This window comes from Sciurus vulgaris, assembly GCF_902686455.1.
Source record: "Sciurus vulgaris genome assembly, chromosome: 4".
Classification (NCBI taxonomy): Eukaryota; Metazoa; Chordata; class Mammalia; order Rodentia; family Sciuridae; genus Sciurus; species Sciurus vulgaris.
In genome coordinates, this window is record NC_136464.1 from 117,221,912 (window position 1) to 117,244,225 (window position 22,314).

At 36.0% G+C, this 22,314-nt stretch overlaps 1 protein-coding gene across 3 annotated transcripts; it reads left to right on the plus strand.

Annotated features, from left to right (window-relative positions):
- Positions 1-621: 621 nt before the first annotated feature.
- On the plus strand, positions 622-19,713 carry LOC306660573 (uncharacterized protein). Of its 3 annotated transcripts, XM_079138946.1 has the most exons (4): positions 622-2,534; positions 13,657-13,785; positions 14,819-14,885; positions 16,756-19,713. In XM_079138946.1, the coding sequence occupies exons 1-4, from the start codon at positions 2,500-2,502 to the stop codon at positions 16,879-16,881; spliced, it is 357 nt and encodes a 118-aa protein (XP_078995072.1). In that variant the 5' UTR covers positions 622-2,499; the 3' UTR covers positions 16,882-19,713. The 3 variants fall into 3 exon arrangements, 1 of the variants encoding a protein (XP_078995072.1); XR_013763673.1 differs by lacking the exons at positions 622-2,534; positions 16,756-19,713 and having other exon boundaries at positions 2,954-13,785; positions 14,496-16,743; XR_013763674.1 differs by lacking the exons at positions 622-2,534; positions 13,657-13,785; positions 16,756-19,713 and adding an exon at positions 13,797-14,088 and having other exon boundaries at positions 14,496-16,743.
- The last annotated feature ends 2,601 nt before the right edge of the window (positions 19,714-22,314 follow it).

Below are 22,314 nucleotides of genomic sequence, written 5' to 3' on the forward strand. Positions count from 1 at the left end.
TTGACAATGCACAGGGCATGTGGACATTGCTGTTGCTACATTTTTTTCTCCTAAGTACATCTAATGCCAGAGCGAAACAACATCTGTGACAGCTCATAAAGTCAAATGTCTTTGAAGTTTTCTGTTTTAGCTTAGATATTCATGCAAATTTGAACTCTATGATATGTACTTGTTTTAATACCTAATCAATATTTTACATTATTTATGAGTCAAACTACTTGAACTTCCCTCACTCCCCAATTTTAGATTTAAATTTATGTTCAGGAAGTTGCACCATGATTATTCCCGGCTTAGAGCAAAATATTCTTAGGAGTTTTCAGAAGCATGAAACGTGTGTGTATTTAATTATTAATTAATTAAATATATTATATATAATATTTATTTGTCATATATATGTTTTGTATATTATATAGTTATATATTATGTATATACACTATAATACATATATTATATGAATATATAATAAATATATAGTATGTTATATAGAATACATATATTGTATATTATATATGTTAAATATGTATGAAATATGTACTATATATTTACATAAACAATGAATCATATAAATATATATTTAATATTTATTATATATTAAATATTCATGAGTAGGTATTTGGATTCAGCAAATGAGGAATAAGAAACTTCACAAATTTGTATAGTTGATAAATAGCAACATTAGACCTCAATACGAGGTCTGTCTCCATTACCCTTGTTTGCCTTGCTATGTCATAATGCCTTTCAACCATGAAATGAGGAAGCGTCCAGAAAATTGTGAAGTCTTCACTGCAGATAGCCTAAGGGCTCTGTACATTTCCAGTATAAGTACTCTGCATCCTGTGGTAAGTGTGGAAAGTAAAACACCTGTTCTATCAAGGAGGAATTAGTATACCTGAGGGGATCACTGATTTCTCAAGTAAGATCTAGGAGAAGTGTAGATCATCATATGGATTAGCCAGTTGTGTTCATAGTCGCCATGATTAATATTCATAAATTATGTAGGATCTGGTTTTCTGGGAACAAGATTTGGATGGTGTTACAGTCAGGGACCACGGATTTCCAAATTTCTTCTTTCACCATATTTTCTACCACAGATGATTTTTGTGAGTTTTTTTTTTTTTCTGAATCCAGTTGCCCATAGAAGCAAAATGCATAGGGATGCTTATAAGAAGGGAGGATGAGCGTGCACATGCAACACACCAGAACCATCCCTGATTTACTGACACTTTCAGCTGCTTGCAGCTTTTCAGTAGTTGCGAGGGGGCAGAAGTCTACTTCCTACATTAAGAAACAACTGGAAATGAAGGGGAGAACAGAAGAATGGGTCCCTGTGTTTTAAAACAGTATACTCAAACCATTTATTATGAGGCGATGTTGAATTGGAAGTTGAAGTAAAACTTCTCTAGTCCCTTATAACTCTAAGAGCCATGTATCCCCATGTCATCTAGGATTTTTTAGTATTGTTTCAGGATTTGGCATTTGTCAGTGTGTTAGGTTAATTTTTCTGCTTATGTATATCATATATCCATAAAGATATATATCACTGATTTATGTTATCTGCAAAATAATCATTGGACCTAATTTTCTGAAGTGCAGATAATCCCATATATTAGCTGTCCTAGCACTCATGAAAAATAGGATGCTTTATTTTCACATATCAGTCACCTTTCATACCCCTCTTTGAATACCCCCTCAAAGGAGGATAATGCAAATGTCTTATGTTTCTTCCTCCTCCATTGTCTTCAGTGTATAACTTTTGTCATATATTTAGAGGTAGAATTCTTAGGTTCCTGGAATATGTATTCATAATTTTACTAGAGAATGCCAAACTGCTCCAAAGTGGTCATTGATTTAAACTTTTCCCCATATTATGTGAGAATTTGTGTTTTTCACATTTTTCCTGTATTATTCCATATTAAAATTTTATGCAATGAGTGTGTATTGTATTTGCCCTCAGAAAAACTATTTTATTAATTTTCAGAAACCATCTATCCTTACGGAGAGAATAAATATTACCTCGACCTCTAAGTATGTATGTAAAATGAGTTTTAACCCTTGGAAAATGATGTGATTGAGTTTATTGGTGATTAATTATGACTTTAAGATATATTCATGACTGCCAGCAAACTAAACTAAGTCAAAAACCAAAAATTATTCCCCCATTCCCAAGTTAAATGATTACTTTGCACACCTGCTATGACGCTCATGCAAAGGGGAGAGTAGTTACAAGGGAGTCCCAGATAAATAACCAACACAAAGATGCTAATTTCATTACCTGATTTAGGAATAATGAAGGAATTTGCTTTCCTTTTTTTTTCTGTAGTACAACTATATGCAACTGTGGAGAAATCTGGAATCCTGAGATAAATGACTTTGGTTTTTATGGAGTGTTGCTATTTTGACAGAAGCATGGACTACCTCAAGGACTGAGAAAATAAAGGTCTTATTCTCTTTGAAGATCACTGTTTCCTCCTGGAAAAGGATCCATTTCGGAAATGTGTAATGCTTCCTGGTACTCGGATGAACTGCCAGCCACGGTGAGATCCTGGGAGCCCTTACAGCAGCAGAAACAACTGGTTTCAAACAGGCACAGTACCATTAGGAGGGACAATATTTTGTGGAAAAATATCTCCTTACCTTGTGTTCTAATCCATATCATATTGTGTTAGGTGTGCTTTCTTATAATGTGAAATGGAGCTTATAAATATTCTCTTGCTGCATTCAGAGATTTTTAGAGCATTTATCCTGTACATCAGTATATTCCATTTAAAAAAAACTCATATTCTACCAGTTAAATTTTTATAACAAGCTCTCAGTGGGTAAATAAATATACATGTATGTATATGTGCATACATATATTCATATATTATTTACTGTTTATATAAGAATATTAAACTAATATAATTAAATAGTATAAAACATACAAGAAATAGTAATTTCAAAACAAATCACTGAAATTAACACTAGTCTAAAACTACTATTACTATAAAATGCTTTTGTACTAGCAAAGATTTGTTAAAACTAGAACAATATAGTTGAATATGCTTTTCTTTAAACAAAAAGCAATCTGTCCAGCACTTTATGATGTAGCAACTTAAGACCTGTCTAGGCGCTATTTATTCTCTTCTAAAGTTTAAGTTTGAAAAGTGTATTTCACATATATACATAGATATAAATGACTTGGCCTGTCAAATAATAAAGTATGTGTTTCAAATTCCTCCCCACTTTTACAAAGCATTTGCTGAAAATTGGGTGACAGATGTCCATTTTCCTCACATTAAATGTGGTATCTATGATACTTTAATATTTTAAACCCATAGATTCATTCTCTACTAAAACTCTTTTGAAGCTTTTAAAACAGGTTAAAGAAGCTCATATCCAGATTTTTGAAGCATGCAAGCATGATCGTTTTTCCAGATGAATTATTTTTGTCATTTTCAATGACAAAATCCTATAAAGATGGAATGTGTGTGTGTGTTTGTGTATGTGTGTGTGTGTTTATGTATGTATGTGTGTGTGCAAACACGTGTGCATGGTACAGGGAATTTACCCTGTGGTGCTTTACACCTCCTGCTCCCCCTCTTTTTTAAATTCTGTTTTGATACAGCATCTCACTGTATTGCTTAGGCTGGCCTCAAATTGACCTCAGCCTCCCAAGTCACTGGGACTACAGGCATGTGCCTCTGCTTGTGGTTTAAATGGAAATATTTTTAAACATCAATTTTTAAAAATATTACTTTTACAACATGGAGTTCTTTATAAAACAAAATCAGCTACTTTGTGACTTACTGTTCAATAGGTATAGTAAATTCTTATGCGTACAGATTAATTATGTTAATTTAAAAAAATTACCTTGGGAACATACTGTAGTTAACAGTTTTTTTTTTTTTATCAGATTAAATGTTTATATAATTGAGACATCTGTGTAATAGAAAAACACACAACTCATCTTTTGAGAACTCATTCAAGTACTTTATTGTAAGATTGCCAGGGAACCTCTCTGTCTTTCAGATTTCTATGTTCTCTCCATATGCCATTCGATATTGTAGGTATTTCTTCATGTTTAACAAAATGGTCCCTATTGGTCTTATGAAGCTGCAGCCACCATCCAAAGCAAGGGCATAGTCCTGCCCACGGTGCATCATTCCTGTTCTCTTACAGGTTCTTGGACTTGTGCAGCAGAAGCCCTGAGTGACAATTCGGAGCACTTCATTCATTTTATTTGCTTCTGGCTTCAATTCTGCTACCATAGCTTATTTGTGCATGATGCAGCGAAAGAATTTCACAAATGGGACTCTTGGAGTTCTGAAAGCACATTTCCTTCTTTTCTAGTCACAGGCGTCTATGCTATCAATGGTTACATTTAAACAGAGCAACTATCTTTAGGGGCTACAAAAAAAAAAAAAAAAATAGTAGTTCTTTGTAGATCCTATTCCTGAAATAGCAAATAGCAAATGCCATAAGCTGAGACACAGCATAATCCATAGTTTCATCCAAAAGAATAAATCTCCGACAATGTTGTGATTTGTGGCTTGTTTTCTTCAGTCTCTGGCAATATTTTCCATCTTCCAGCACTGTTTGTCAGAAAAGAAATGGTTTTAGATAGTTTCTCTCTGGTTCTCAGTACAATATTTCAATCCATTTTACTATTCAGGATGGAGACTTTTCTCATTGGTATATGGCACTCAATTTTCACAATGAAGTGAAAGAACCTTAGAAGAGACTTCTAAACACTTGCTATAAAGTTTAACAGAGGGATGTGATGAAATACTGTCATGAGGACTTAAACGTCCCTTGTGATCTTCGTGTTCTGCCTGTGTATTCTGCTTGTTCATTTGTTACCTCTTGCTAATGTGATGGCTTTATCCCAGCATCACTATCTCAAGGCACAGAAGGTACTTAGAGTGAGATTAATTTATGATCAGATATGTATATATACTCACACACACATTGCAAATAGTCTTCTTGATGACTTTGGGTTATCAGATTCTTATTGTTTCTAAGAGGTGATGTGACAAGTGGACATCTTGTATAAGGAGTAGGAGATGGCAGCTCTGTCATTTAGTTATTTGCTGGTGCCTGGATGATCACTATGAGCTGCTGTATGTAGTGCCTTTGCAAGAGTCTGTTTAAGGCACCTGTCCATTTTACAAGGGCTAGCTTCCTTTAATTTTATTAAAATTAAATGATTGAATTATGAATTCACTTTATGAGTTCAAGCAAACTGCTGTTAGTTGCAATACAGTCAAGGAGGAGAGATGATAAAAATATTACTGTTAATCCTTTAGGTTTAAAAATATCTACTTTTTGTTAGTTTTGCCCTTGACAAATATACATCTCAAGTACGTCACACTTTCAGTAGAAAATGAGAGTCACTTCCTCACCTAATCTGTAAATAATTTTCAGAATCTTCAGAGTATAACACTACTCTCCCAGTAGATTTTAAACTTCATAATTCTTTTTAAATAATTTAAAGACATTTCTCTTCAAAACTTTGAATTTTTATGGATGACTGTCCATCTATTTCTCTATTTTGAGACACTTTTATGATTATATACTGTCTGTTCATTATACAAAGATTTAAAGACTAAGGAAATGAATAAAGAAAGAAATTTAAAAGACCTATCATGGTACCACATGAAGAAAATTCCTTGATGGTTTTTGTGAATAAACTTTTTAGAACTAAAGGTTTGGAGTATGCATAGAAAAAATATGTAAACATGCGCCAGTATATGTCTATGCATATTTGTAATATACTTAATTAAATTTTTTGTAACTTTTTTCTTTCTTAAAAGTGTTGGACACATCTGGTAATAAGATTCTCTACAGCTTATTCTTGCCCCAAGTTGCCCTCATTTCTATAATTTTTAAGTGACTGTTTATAGTGTTTGTATCTTGTAGAAGTACAAATCAAGTCACTAGGCTCCATATATTGAGCTTAATTTTGTGCCTCGTCCATAACATAAAGAAAGCCATGTAGAGAATATGTCATGACAAATTTCTGTGACTATTTTATCTGAAATACACAAAGAAAACATTTTAATGATCTTCATATATTCTTAAAAGATTGAGCTACCAATCCATGATTAAGAAAGGCCTTATTCTCAATTTTTAAAAATTAGGATAATTTTGGTAATTTTATGGAAATATTTGAAAACATTCAAAATTTGGTCGAAATTTCATGGAAAGTAGGCTGTGGATCCTACATTACTCAGTTCCCTTCAAAAAGGATTAGAGCTGTTTTCTATTGTCATAGCACAATGACATCTTAGAGTGACATAAGACAAAGTTGTATGTCCCTTAGTGTTTGACAAGAACAAGTGGCAATCTGAAGTAAAAGCATTTACTGACATGTGTAATGACAAGAGATGAACTAATTTTCATGCTGCTGCAGCAGTTATAGTGATTGATAAATTGATGTCAAGCTATCCAAAATATTTGATTTTTAGATTGAAAAACTTCCCTCCATTATGCATTGCAAAATTCATTTCTGTTTCCAAATCCAGGTTATTTATAAAAAGATCAGAGACATATGGTTGGATAAGGAAAAGTCTTACTATGGGAACTGAGTTAAATGAAGGTAAACTTAGGAAAAAAAGTTTAAGGGTAATCCTCTCGATGACTAACTTGACATTTGTTTTTAACAATAGTTTCATATAAAACTTTTCCTAACTGCAAATGGAAGTTCTAATATTTTCCAATTGAAAACTATATTAAAAATTTAATGAATTCTAAATATCTTATAAATAAAGAGTACCATTTAACTGCTAATGTTATGCTTTGTTTTGAGTATGCAATTTTAGATGGAAGGGCACGGAGGAACTTTTCTCCAGTGTGATCATTTGAGAGCAGGAGTGAAAAATAGCATGATTCACTTAACTCAGAAAATTTGAACTACACTGGGTTTATATTTCCTTATAGTGTGAGTCAGCATGCCAAGGAACTCAAAACAATTGGGGAAACCAAATTCCTCCCAATTCTGGTTGATCCGTTTTTCCTGCTATCATAAACTAGACACTTAAAAACCCCTACCCTTGAAAAGCTTAGCTGTCCGACATTGAGGCAGGGATGATAAAGTGTCCTAAAACTGTTACTTTAAGCATCTGTATCTAAGATCACATCCATGCTCTCATAGAAGTGCACACCCACGTGCACAGTCAGTGATCATTTAAAGCAATAGGTACCTTTGCCTTCTTAACATTTTCTAGAAAAAAAGTTTAAATAAGAACTAGCAAAATGAAGAGGTCTGAACCTGATAAGGAAGTGTCTTTGCCTATTTTGTGTTTCTATAATAAAATATCTGAAGCTAGGTTTAAAGAAAATAGATTTACCTAGAGGTTCAAGGATATGGTGCTGACATTTGCTGGGCTCTGGGGAGGGCTTGGTGGCAAATGGCATCATAATGGTGAGAGCTTATGAAAGCCATCACATGGCAATACAAAGACCATGCAAGAGACCCGGGAGGGTCCTGGATTGTTCTTTTTTAAAAAACCCGCTTTCACAGGAACCAGTCCACTCCTGAAGAACAGCATTGATTCCATCCAAGAGTGGGGGGCCTCCAATGATACAATTACCTTCCACTAGGCTCCACCTCTTAGAGCTTCCTCCACGGCAGCATTGCCACACTGGGGACCCAGCTTCCAGCACATTTGGGGGACAAACCACAACCCAAACCATAGCAGGAAGTGAAGTTTAACAAGATGATGGAGAAGAAGAGAAATGTCATTTTTTTAAAGCTCTTAAAGGGAAATTCTAAATAAAACATAGTTTTTTTCTGCACCTTCCTTTCATCCATTTTTTAAACTTTCAATGTAGACTAGCATTTTTCTCTTCTATTGCACTAAACATCAGGATCAGAGTGAGGGTCCTTAATGAAATTCCCCAACCTGGTAGAGCTTCCACTGAGAGCAACAGCTCTCATATGTTTCCTTTGAGTTTTTGTTTATAACAGCACAAACCTCTCACAGCAATAAGATGTATTCAATACTGAGTTAGGAGGGGACATTCCAACAGTCACCTCTACGTCCTTTTGCCTCTTTTTTAAATACTTTACATGACTCACAATGGTCAGAACATCGCCCATGTTGGTGGTGCCCACTTGCTTGAAACACATGTGTGACAAAGATGGAGAAAATTTCATTGATCAGACAGCCCTGGTATCAGGAGTGTGAATGTGACTGAGTGGGGTTTAATGAGCAGCTTGAGCCAAATGGATGATTAAATAGCAAGTCAGTAACTGTTTCCGAGGGGTAGTCCTGACTAGCACTGGGTTTTCATGCAAGTTTGGGGCAATGCTCAATAACTTGTGAATCCATGGAAGAACAAGTGATGGATCGGGAAAGATTATAGAAATATGCCCCTCTTTGATAGCAAAAGCAGGGATACTTGGGCAAGGAGACATGCTGGAATTAAGAAATCCGATTCTATTGGGTAGGTGATGTAAGTCCCTCCTTGTTCTCCTCAACTGAACCTTAGGGACATCACTCCTTTTAGTGTAAATTGATTGTTTCTGAGACTTGTAAAGAAACTTGCAACCCTGTGAATGGCCAGCAAAGAAAACTGAGGAAGAGGGACCTCTGGAAGAAGAAAACTATGGGAAGAGCATGGGAAAAGTGTCGTCACCAACCTCCTCATGACTTTCCCATTAATGAATCACATATACAACATGATGATAATAAATGACGGTTACTGGTTACTGGTTTTTGCATGTACTATGCTTTTTTATTGTTATTTTAGAGTGTATTCCTTCTACTTGTTTAAAAAAAAAAGTAAAATGGGATTCCATGTTAAACTGTCAGCAGCCTTATATTTTGTTTCGGAGTCTCTTGATTACAACAGGAGGCCTTGTCTAGTGGCTGACCTCAGCTATCTGGGTCATTTATGCACACTCCATGGAGTTGCCACGACGACATTTTACCTGTTACATGTCTGCACTGTTAGGAGGCACAGGGTTGCATCACAGAGGTAAGAAGGGTAAGTCAGAGGATGCCAGGGAAGGAAGCTGGAACACACTTTCTGGGAGAAACTTCTGGTTTCTTCTTCCTGAACACTTGTAGATCCTTCTACTTCCTTTCAGTTTCTCCATCTGCTGACATTTTGGAAACCAAAGCCAACAGTAATATATCATAGCAGCTCCAGGCAGAAGGCTGTTTCAAACCAAAATTGATTTTTAAATCTTTAATCAAGTAGGAATGGCATGCTGTGAATATTTCTAGGGAATAAATTTATTAATGCTTTAGGATTAGCCCAACCTAGGTCTTTTGTGGGGGCTTGGTTTCATTTTGATTCTTGGTCAAAACAAAACAGCACTATATGCAATTTATAACCAAAATGATGCACGAAAGAGAGCCGACATTCGTGATGTGTTCTTTTGTCAAATTTCCTAATGTTTAGTTCAGGTCTGTAATCAGATCTTCCATGTTAGAGTGTATCATCACAATGAGGATGAGAAAGTAAAGGGTTTTTAAATAACAACAACAACAGAAAACAAATAAACAAACAAAAAAGAGGCAAAAGATGCCATGACTGTCCTATCATAAATAAGCTGTAGTGTTGGGAACTGATTTCAGATGGAAGCAAAGGAAATGCTTTCTGGATTGTTCTATGTTTGTCTTCAGCTTTCCAGCTCATGCAGAGGTAAATATTTCCCCTAGATTCTTTGGCTCTCTCCTATAGCGCCAGAGGTGACCTCTCTGTGGGCATTTCCTAGCAGTTAATGACTGGCTAGTTTAGGGCCTTGGGCTCTGCCTCCGGCCCTTAACCAGCATCTCGTTAGCAGGCAGGAAGTGCTTCCTTTCTGTTTCTTGCTTTATATATTCTTAATAGAACAGAAGGCGCCTTGGTGGAGGCAGACAACGTTGCCCTTTCAGCATCTCATTTGTAAATAACCCTGTTATGAGTAATAGGAAGTGATCTAGCTGGTTGTAAAAAGACACACGTTTAATGGGCAACTCCTGGTGGACTAATGGTTTTGCTGGAGAAAACATCGCACCTGCAGGACACATTGCTCGGGTGTTTGTTCTGAACATAATGAGCCTGCGTTCAGGCAGAGATGTGCACACACCTCTCTGGGAGTTATAAACGTTGAAATATACAAAGGGAAATTTTTTAAAAAACAAATCTAGTGCATTTTTCTCCCTAGAGGAAAACACTATTCTGTCTGAGCATCATTCTTTCCTAGGGTTCAGTAATTTCCAGGTGCAAGGTAGAACTGCTTTTATACACAATGTAATGCCCCTTTAAAAATTTATACTCAGTCCATACAATTTAGGAGTGTAAGGTGGGAATATGGTCACTGTTGTTCTGACCCTTGAAGAGTATATTTAATATAGTAGTTTATGGCATTTATATAACCAAAATTTTGTTCCTGTTTAACATGATGGTATAATGTTTAATGCTTATTTACTGCAATTGAACAGACATTTCTGGGGCACTCACCCTGGTACTGGATTGATTCTGTATATAACTAATACCCTGAAGTCAGGCTCCATGTCTGCTTTACCATTTCATCCCCTGAACATAGCACTGTGCCTGGTGTTGACTACCGTAACACAATAGCTAAGGGCATATATTCTGTGGTTAAAATGGCAGAATGTCTAGCTCTGTAATGTGGGCCAGTTGCTTAACGTTTCTGTGCCTCAGTTTCCTCATTTGAAAATTTCAGAAAGTAATGGTACCCACCTCAAGATCATAGGCGTCTCAAATGAAATAACCCAGGCTAAAGGTCAGATGTATTTTCTGACTTACAGCTAGCATCAAAAATGTTAAATTTATTATTTATATGTAGATGCTTAATACATTAGGGTTCTCTAAAGAAATAGAACCAACAGAATGTACACGTGCATGTATGTGGAGAGAGAGAAATTTGTGCAAAAGTACTGGTTCATGCAGAAACTTGATGAGTTCAAATCTTCATGGTAGAACTGCAGGCTGGAACCTCAGGGAATACTTGCAGTTCAAGTGCAGAAGGCAGTCAGCCAGCAGAGTACCCTGTTCCTCAGGGACAAGTATCTCCTAAGGCCTTCAGCTGATTGAATGAGGCCTGCCCACATTATGAAAGGTAGAGTGTTTTGCTTGGGGTCCATAGGCCTAGAGTTTAGAAGCCCAAAGTTAAGGGGTTGGTAGAGTTGGTTCCTTCTGAGGCATGAGGGAAGGGTTAGTTCCAGCCCTTTCTCCTTAGCTTGTAGATGGCTACCTATTCTTTATGTGTTCTCACATCTTCTTCCTCCTGTATATCTCCATATCCAAATTACCCTTTTATTATGAAGACCTTAGTCATACTGTATTGGGCCCACCCTAATGCCCTCATTTAAACTCCATTAAATTTGTAAAAAATCCTATCTCCAAATGGGTCACACCTTGAGGCAACAAGGGTTAGGACTTCAGGGGTTGAATTTTTTCTGGTGGGGAGGCACAATTTGACCCTGTAATGGGTCTAATAAAGTTTATCTACTTCAAAAGTTTAATTTAATCATTTGTTTAGCAATTTATCAAGGAGATATCATGTGAGTAGAATAAAGGGGTATCACACTCAATACATAATTCAGTGGTACATTTGCATAGATGTACTATAAGCAAACAATTCCTTAAAATGTAGTCAAAGTGGAAAAAACCCTGAAAGCTAATATAAATAATGTAAAGCAAGTGAAGTGTATCAGATCGCAGTTAAGTTGATAAGCAGGGACTATAATGATGCTGAAAGTTTCAGGTAAGAAAAAGTTATAATTACCTTGAAAAGAGATTATAGATGTGCTCATGTTTGGAGTAGTGCAAAAAGGTATAACCACAATTCTGCTTCTAGTTCACTCTGCTGTTTTGAAATGAAATGTAATCTATAAAACATTTCACATGAGAGTTCATGCTATAATTTTTAGTAGATTTTAAAGAACTTTTATACCTGAGTAGAAGTCACTGATACAAAAGGTTATCTGGAGTTTCCTATCATGGAAGAGACTGGAGTTGAGCCAGACAAACATCCTGCCAAGACTGCTCCATGTGAAGCACAGAAACAAAAAGGGGTTGGTGGGGGGCAGTTGGAAGGGGACTGAGCAGTGTTTTCATGAGGCAAAAAATGGATTTCATGACCCCCTTAAAGATCCCTCAAAAATCAACTTAGGTTTTAAACAAGTTGTGGCCTTAGCCTATGCAGTACAAAATTTTATACTGTGCTTTTACACTGTTTATATGAATGTGTCGCTTCCTTGATGTATTAGATCATGGTAAGATCACTGTGACACCGGGATAATTTCATACATACGTTCACTTTGATTTAGACCTCTGTTATTGGCCTTTTAAAGAAAATATACCAAATGTTATGGCACTTGGGGGAGTCTTGTTCTTTTTGAGGGGTGCCTCTATTGGCTGATCTAAATCTCATTAAAGGATGGATTTTCTACTCTAGTTCTACCCTTACTCTTCTGCCAAGAAATAAAATAAATAAATGGAAAGCTTTTCTTTATGTCTTTAAACTGACATTCAATTACAAAAGTTTAGAATGTCGGAAGCACAACCTTGGAGCATCATAAAGGTATAACTTACATCTACTTGCAACAGTACCCAAATATTTCTGGAGTAAATAAACCCCCTTTGTATTGTGTTGAATATAGAGAGCAGCATGTAAATTCCTTCATGTTTCATACTTGCATTTAATAATCATCTGATGCACAATCATCTTTTCATGGAGTTTTGGTGTCTTTTCCAAATATAATCTTATCGCATCCTTTGTATGCCTTAGAAGTTTCACTCTCCTATGTGATTGACAAGGGTTACCTGTGAAAAGGTTGCTTCTGTGGACATGTGTATGAACACCTACATGCTTCATGTTCCTCGTTGCACCTTAGTTATCTCATTGGTTGTTCATTCTATATTGGTGTGGTCTACCTTTCCTTTGCTTGAAACTCTCATCAGCTGTGTGTCTGATTTCCTACCCTTGGTTCCACTGTCTGAAGCCTGATCTTGCTCCTTCTCTCCACTGTGGATCTCCTTGGAGTCATAAAACAAGAAAGAACCCTGTTAGGTTGAACCTTGGAGCTCATGATATTTGTGTGCTGTCCCGATGATCTAAGTTCCTTTCAGGCCCCACGTGGCACAAAGTTTGAACAGTCCTAACCAAACACCGTAAATGACTTTCCCACTTGTTCCTAGGAAACAAAAGTGCTCATAAAAACAGAATCCATCATCATCATACACATTAATATTAAATTGAAATTTTATTTATTGTAATAATGATACTGAGCTTCATCAAACACTACTCAGTAATTTTAAGTTAAGCCTCCTGCAGGTTGCATGTGCACACTCAGTGTTTTGGTCATGCCAGTGTACTCAATGAGTGACATTTGATTGATTGCTTACCAGCATTATCTACCCTTTGCTCCTCTGGAATCCTTCTAAATCTGAGGGATAAACTGGGCTTCCTGGGGACTTAATCCAATCTCATTTTGTTTGGCTGGCAAATTTGGGGGAAAAAGAAAAAAGAATTTGCAGTGTTTAAAAAACAAGAGATCTTTCATAAAAATTTAAGCATTAAGCTTCTCTTGAAAAATTAATAGCAATGACAACACTGGGCTGCTATGCACTGTGCTTCAGTTGACTGGAGGTCAGTGATAGCTGAGCCTTTAATGACTTGCTCTTTGGAGTTTTTTATAGGTTCATTTTTTTCAGTTATGTTTCCCTGATGGTTGCTGATGATGTGGCATGCTTCTCCCTGGCCAGAGAATACCTAGTGACTTTGTGGGAAATCTACCACCTGGATTTAGGTATAATTGGATTTCTTATGTCCAAAGATATTAAGTAAGTATACTTTATATGTTTTTATGATCCCTTTAATTAAATCATATCTTAATATTAAGTTGGTCCTAAATCTTCAATCTTTTCTTTCTGACTATCTATCATTAAGCCCTTAACTATGCTTCTCTAATTGTGAAATTTCCAGAGTAATATTATTGGCAGTATCTTAAATGAAAAAAATTCCATGTCTTTTAATGAAAATATTAAATTTCTACATTTTCATAGACAAATATGGAAATCTAAAGACTATCTCAAGATAATCCTTCCATTTCAGATTCAAAGCTATAAAGAAGTAGGCATTTCAAGGTTTGTAATTATAATTTTAGCCCATATTATGTGCCTTTATACCAAAAGAAATTTTCATTTCCATTGAAATTACATTCTCAAATATCGCAAGATAAACACTTTATCTATAATAAATATATAGTAAAGATAATTAGCAGCCAAGTGCCAGGGCAGAGAAAATATTGGTCGTTGGTAGATAGTAATTTGAAATATAAAAAAGAATATAACATCTGCACCTCTGATTGCTCCTTTGCAATTTGATTTAGAGCTGATAAAATATGGACAAAACAAATCCTAACCAGCCTTGCCTAACCTATGTGGAATAATTCTTGCCTAAAATATTTTGATCTTGTCATTTTCAGAGGAAAATATGCCACATCAGAATGCTTAAGCAACCATAATAAGATTTTCTCTTTACTTTTCTAAAGAACCCTTTGAAATAGAGGACTTCAGAAGTGATGGAAATGGGGCAGCGAGGTGTGATCCCAAAAGAGATGGCGCCCTCCTGGCTCACTGTTACATGAGTGCAGGGGAGCAGGGTAATTGGCCCAGAGCCACACGCTTCTGGCATCTGACGTCGCCGCCATCACTCCTGGCTTCCCCAAACAAATAATTTTCTTTCTACTGCACACTGGAACAAACTAGAATTTCAAACAGCAGTGAACAGGACCTCTTTCATCCCCGAGGCTTTTCTGAGGCAAAGAGCCAGTGCTCCTGCTATGACTGAGGTCTCTCCTCTGATGTCCCCCAGTTGCTGGTTGAAACTCTGCTTTGAAATAACTGCAAAGAGAAGAGCAAGAAGTGTGAGTGCTGGAAATGTAAGAAGTTGGAGTCTCTTTCTCCCCATCTCCATGTGGAATACCTGCATACTTGTGGAAGAGAGAACAATGGTGTCTTTCTCACTCCGTGTGTGGGGTGGGGGTGGGGGTGTCTCCTTTTCAATAGACGCACCTGTCAGATGCTGCTTTAAATGTTGCCCTGCTTGGGAATACTACAGATAGATGACAGCGAAACAAAGAAGAGGGGACTTTCATTTTACGTAAATCATTGTGTTAATTGGGGATCAGGTGGTGTGTTTCCTGAAGTAAGCAAAGAGAAAATAGTATTTATAGAAGCTGTCAATATACAACATGCACATTTCAGCTCTGAACCTGTGTGAAAATAGCAGAGAGCCTATTTCAAGATATATTAGAAAATTAAACTCTTCTTGGGCCAGTAACTTGTCAAATCTGATGACTTTAAATATAAAAGAAGAAAAGTAGCCTTTCTTTTCTGATTAGATCTCTCGCCTAAAACACACACACACACACACACACACACACACACACACACATTCTTCCAACTGTATTGCAAACCTAGCTTAAGATTCTGAAATGTCCCTCTTATAGTTAATTTATTTTCTGATTCTAATCACAATAAACTGGTTTTCTCTAACTAGTTAGCTTTTGTTTTCTTTATTGGAATAAACAGCAATTAAGCCTGTTAAAATTTATCTTAATAAATACACTTAACCTGATGTCATTTCTATATGGAGCTGGCCCAATACTTAAATAGATAGCTTAGATGTCCAAGGGTTGAAATGAATGCTTTGGTTTCAGTAATTATTGTCTACAGTGTCTGAATTTGTTATGTAATTACTTGATATTCTGCTTCATTGTGACTGTTCAGACTTGGCCTTTGAGTACTTGGCATTTGTTCACAGGAAGGAATTTACAAACACATCCCTCAGTTGATAAATGTAATAGCACATGACGGTGTGAATCCTAATTAGACAATCTCACATCTCTAGTGCATTAGGGTCAAGAGCTTTCAAGTATCGGAATAGTGTGTTTATCTCATTAGTATATGCAGCTTTGGAATCGATTATTGCAATAACAACATTTCTTAAAAATCAAGGTGATTAAAATTTGTAGTGTTTCCTTTTAATTTTGGGTAAATGTTATTTTAAAAATATATTTAAGTTGGTTTTAAAATTAATCTTTAGGGCTTTGATTTTCTAAAATCTGTGGGTCTTTTGTAAAAGGCAGCTTTATGGGAGCGACCCAAGTGTGACAGATGTGATGTTGTAGAATGAGAAAAGTCAAGGCTTATGTTAAGTGGGAAATAAGCTTTGATGTAAACAGCTCTTTACCTCTGAGAATTATCTTGAAAATGTCCTTCTTTTTCCTTAAGTGTACTTATACTGCCCTCCATTTCTCAGTTACTGATTTTTCCCCTGGTATCTGGAAGATTCAGGCAGGAAATCACCTAGCCAAAATGGTTTTCACATAGATTTACCTTGTAAATAGAAACATTCATCAATGGTCTATATTTTTCTCTATTATCAACAGATATTTAACAAATATTTACTATACTCAATTATCTACACTGGACAATGTGGAGCAAAATAAAGGGATTTTATATAGCCTGTGTGTAGATTTAAGGGTTCACAATCTGGAAAGTGGGGTAGTGGTGGGTTCGGTGTGGGGACTATCTGAGGGTGGAGTTGGGGATTAGTAACAAACCTGACTTGTTGAAAGAATATGAACTTTGAGAATCCAAATAATGACAGAACTTTATTATAATCCAGAGAATACAGGAAGTATCTATGAGACCATACTTGTATAAGTAAATGAATAAATAAATCACACAGGACAATTTTTCTAATAGAAGAATTCCAAATAATATATGTATATCATTCTCCTCCAGGAGTTGGAGCTTAATTCCTTACCCCTGGACTGTTCAATGGATTTAGTAACCAGCTTTCAAAGAACAGAGAATGGAAAAGGGAAAACCTGCCATCTCAGTGGAGAAGCCCAGAAGACATCACTTTAGCCAAATGCTTTAAATCCCCAGTGAAGAGTCATGTCACTGTCATGGCCACTGGACATCTTAGAATGGGACAGGCCACTTGCTTCTATGGTTTTCTTCCCATAATTTCACTCCAGTCATGAGAAAATACCAGACAAACCCAAACTGAAGAACATACTACAAAATACCTAGTCAATACATTTTAGAAACTGTTAAAATCATAAAAGCAAGAAAGAGAAACTTATAGACTAGACAAACTTAAGACAAACAACAAAATGTGACAAAAATGATTGAAATCTGAATGTACTAGTTCAATGGATAACATCATACCAGTGTTAAATATTCCTCTAATTAACATTACAGGGATCTGGGAGGAAGTATGTAAGTCTTCACTAAGCTATTGTTGCAACTTTCCTCAAAATCTAAAGTGATTCCAGAATAAAGCATTTATTTTAAAATGATAATTCCTTAAATGTGTGCAAGTAAGAGTCTCTTAGGTGTTTTTTGTTTTTATTTTTTTTTTCCAGTACTGGGATTGAACTCAGGACACTCAAGACCTCTGAGCCACATCCCCAGCCCTATTTTGTATTCTATTTAGAGACAGGGTCTGACTGAGTTGCTTAGCACCTTGCTTTTGGTGAGGCCGACTTTGATCTCACGATCCTCCTGCCTCAGCCTCCGGAGCTGCTGGAATTACAACAGTCTCTAGTCTTAAAGGAAACATCGGCATAATAGGTAGAGATAGCTTTGGAGAGACATGTGCTATATGACGGTCCCCAAAGATGGGGAGAATCTGAAGCTCAATCACAGTTTCTTCTCAATGAGTTTTGTCCCAGATCTCTCTTTTTCTGATTTGCTTAAAAAGAATTCTCATAAACACTACTCAAGTCATTCTAAAACCAAAGCAAAATAGTTTTCAATTACATTTCAGAGCCCTTAGAGTAGTTGGCTCCATTCATGTCTACTTTTATTCTGAGTCCCTGGGCATAGTCCACCCTGCAGGACTTATTCCCCCACCCTCCTGAGGCACCATGTCTCAGTCCTCTTCTGTCCATCTGTCCCACTGTGGTCTTTGCAAGCATATCACCCACATTCTTAGCTTCATCCCAGAATGTTCTTTTCACTTGAAAGTTTTTGCAAAATGAAGTTTCTCAAGTCAAAACTTCTCACCTTTCTTTAGTATGTTCTTTGTTCACCATTACTGTGGATGAAATTGAAAGGTCAATTAAAAATGATCAAAACCACCCAGGATCATGATTTTTATGTCACTTCTTTCCTACTATAAAAGAAAAGGTAATTCTTATGCAGTGTCTTGCAACACAGAACCATGGTAAAATGATGAAAAAAGTGTCTAGTCTTTCAATGAGTTTAGAATAACCATAATACCCAAACAGTAACAAGAACAACAGCAAAAAAATCTGTGTAGACTAATTTCATTTATATATAAAATAAAACACTAACAAGTGGAGGCAGCAGTTTATTAAAAGAAAAATACCATAACCAAAAACACAGAAAGAGGTCCTTCTCTTTAATAGCTATGTACTTCATGGTGTCCACATACCACAGCTTATTGAAGTAACTCTGCTGTGATTATTTTCATATTCTTTCAACTTTGTTAGAATAATTTAATACTAAACATTTTTGTACATATAGTCTAGTACACATATTTCTGTAGGAAAGGTATTGAGAAGTACAATTAGCATACAAAAAGATACGTGAATAAAAAATATACTACATGAAGAAAATGGTAAGCTAGGAATGGAAAAAATTGTCTAATACTGATGGAGTTTATTAATGAATAAAGAAGAATCATACTTATATCAACTATGCAAAAAATAGTTTGTTGTAAAAACTAAAAGGAAATGCAAATAACACTTGTGCATTGTAAATATTCAACTAACATGAAATGGTTAGCAATATGCAGTATATCTTTCTGTATCTGCTTACTCATTAAAGCATGAAAATATAGATGGATGATGAAGTGGATGTATATACATATATTTTTTTTAAAATAGTGTTACAAGATGCTATTGTTCTGCAGCTTGCTTTTTAAATTTTCATCAACAACATATTATTAAGTTCCTTCTATATTAGTACACACGGCTCTATCTCATTCATTTTTAATAGCTGCATACTTCAAAGTGCAAATGTACCATATGTTATTGAATTCTCATTCTATTTGGACTGTTCTGGGTTTTTTCCAAATTTTATTGTTATAATAGTGTCATTTTGAACACTTTTGGTATATCTATCCTAGCCTTCATATTTCTGTGCAGTGAATATCAAGAAATGAAATTAGTAGACTAAACAATATGTGCATATTGAATTTTGATAGATGCTGTCAAATACATTTCATAATGAAAGTGTCCATGTATACTGCACCAATAGTTTATTACAGTGCTTGCTGCTTCAAATACTTGGCAATAATTTTTACCTGTCATAAGGTGAAAAATGGTCCCAAGTTGAGATCCTCACCAAGAATTTGTGTTCCACTCTCTGTGGAGGATAGGCTTGGGGTGTTTTTCATGGTGCTCACTCCTGGTATTCATACCTATATAATCCCTTCCCCTCATGTGTGGTAGGCCTGTGGCTTGCTTCCATCCTATAAGTATGGCGAAGATAAAGTTTAACTCTGAGGATCTAATTGCAGTCCCTAATCAGTTAATTTTAAGTGAGACCATCCTTTCACTCAATTGGTACAAGTCCTTACAAGAGAGAATGGGCCTCACCTCAGGTGGGAGACTCCTTTTGATATTGGTAAAGTGAGTATCCATGCTGGAGAAACCTGTATGGAAAAACTACAGATGTCCCTGTATGAACTGTGGTAGCTTCTTGAATTTGAGTTGACAGATAGCAAAAAGCTGAATTTTATCAACAGCCTGAATGAGAGTGGAAGCACGATCTTCACTAGTCAAGCTTCCAGGTAAAAATACATCCCAACTGACACTTGATTACAGCCCTATGGGACTCCAAGCAGAGATCCCAGCCAAGCCATGCTGTGCTTGCACTCCTGACCTGGACAAATGTGAGATGATAAATAGATATTCTTTTAAGTCACTATATTTGAGATAATTTGTTATTCAACATAGAAAACTAGTATGTTGTCTATGAATTGTTCATTCAGATTTATGACCTATAATTTCTTTGGAAATACACATATATATATACATATGTACATATGTGTATGTGTGTGTATTTATATATGTGTGTGTGTGTATACACATATATAATACATTTGTTTGTTTATTTGTTTATTGGTACCAGGGATTGAACACAGAGGTAATTTAACATATCACCAGTTCTTTTGTTATTTTGAGACAGGGTCTTGCTAAGTCGCTTAGGGCTTTGTTAAGTTGCTGAGACTGGCTTTGAACTTGCAATCCTCTTGCATCAGCTTCCTGAGCTACTGGGATAATAGGCATGAGCCCAGCTGGGGCTGTATTTTCCTGATGTTTTCAGAGCTCTTGGTCAGTGCCAAACTGTTATTTGTTTTCTGCTATTGTTTTCTCCCAGTTACTATGATATTTTAAACTTGATTTATAGTAAGACTCATAAATATATTCCAATATGTAACCAAATTGTGTGCTTAAGAACTATTTACTATCTTGCAACTATAAAAATAAACTTATATTTTCTTCCATAAAATAACTTTGTTAATTTAAAATGACTTTTAATTTAAAATAATTTTGTTAATTTAATTTTAAAATTTATCCCTTTTTTTGCATAGGAGATGAAATAGAGATAAAACTTTATTTCTTATTATACGGTAGTTTATTTGATAAAAACTTACCTTCTACTTTATATTAGGCCAGGAAGTATTCTAAGTAATTTATAAATATTAAACCATCTGACTGTATAACAATCCTGTGAGATGGGGTTTGTGATCTTTGTTTTATAGATGAAGAAATCAGGGTTCAGTGATGCTGAATGACTTCCTCAAGGCCAAATGCTGGTAAGCAGTGGAGACAGATTTTGGATCCAAGAATTTTGGCTCTGAGGTCAAAGTACCCTTAAAATTTATGAAATCTTATTTTAATTGGTTAAGAAAAATATAAAGAAATAAAGACAGAGTTTAAGAAAAACTGTCAGATTTATGAGAGGACAAAAGAGAAGTGGGGAAAGAGAGGGGAATGAAGGTATTGCAAAGGGAGGTTTTTATCTTTTTTTTTAAATGAAAAATATGGCATGCTCATATACTGAAGAGAATGGGGATGATCCAGTTAAGAGGACAAAACTGATTATGATACAAAATGGAAAATTAAAAAGAGTGATATATTTAAATGAATGGGAAAGTTTGGAACCCAGTGCATAAGCCAGGTGGGGGGCAGGGAGGGGCGGCGTTTAAGAGAAGAGCCCAGACAGTTCATCCGTTGTACTTGAGAGAGCAAAGCAGTGAGCAGGTCAAAATGCAAGTTGTTCATAGGTCAGAGCTGGAAGTCTTGTAGGTTCTTTCCTGATTGAATCTCGTCTTCATTGCAATTAAAAGCAAGTCTATCAGTGATTATAAAGAGAAAGTAGTCTTAGAATTTTGTGGACAGGGGAGATGGTGGGAAACATCATTTAGGAGAGCAAGAAAATGAACTGAGGAAAATACAATAGGATTGTCAGGGAGCTCTAGAAGTCACTTGAAGCTGGAGATCATGACCTTAAAATGAGACCAATTAACGCTGTTTTGATTCTTTCCAGTCCTTTACAGCTACTCAGAGACAGTCAAGACTATGTATTTAACACTCTGCTTGATTACGGCATTGCAGGGTAAAAGGATTGTGTTCCCCAAAAGATATGTTCAAATCCTAACCCCAGTATCTGTGATTATGGCCTTATTTGAAAATAGGGTCTTTGCAGATGTAATTAAGTTAGGGTGAGGTCATATTGGATTAGGAGGGACACAAATCCAATAACTAATGTCTTTACAAGAAGAGGGAAGTTTGGATGCAGACATTCAGGAAAACAGCTGTGACAGAAGAAATTAGAATAACACAACCACAATACAAAGAATGCAGCCACCCCAGTAGGCAGGAAGAGGTAAGGAAGGTTTCCTGAGAGACTTCAGAAACAGCAGGCCCCACCAACTCCATGATTTCAGGTTTCTGGCTTCCTGACTTCCAAGAGAAAAAAATTCTGTTGTTTTTAAGCCACTTAGTTTGTGAAGGTTTATAGCAGACCCATGAAACTGCTACAAGGAACAGGAGATTGAAGGAAGTGACTAAAATATGGTCCCCTAGCACTAAGCTGCTAAGGAGGGTCAATTGTGTGGGGAGAGGGGGGTAGAGTAAATGTGGGGGTGGGGTTGAGTGGACTCCTTTCTTCCACGCAAGTTATAAAATTGATCTAATTCCTTTAGTGGCAACAAAAAAGAAAATAGATAGGTAAACAGGAAATGAGGAACCAGAGATGATATAGTGTGTGACTGAGGAGTCTGGCTGAGCAGAGAAGCAGAAAGATAAGACATTATCT

Coding starts and splice junctions, on each gene's coding strand:
- LOC306660573 (XM_079138946.1), top strand. CDS start 2,500: ATGCTTCCTGGTACTCGGATGAACTGCCAGCCACG. Junction 2,535..13,656: donor CGGATGAACTGCCAGCCACG/GTGAGATCCTGG, acceptor CATTTTTTTCAG/TTATGTTTCCCTGATGGTTG. Junction 14,886..16,755: donor GAAGTGTGAGTGCTGGAAAT/GTAAGAAGTTGG, acceptor ATTCTCCTCCAG/GAGTTGGAGCTTAATTCCTT.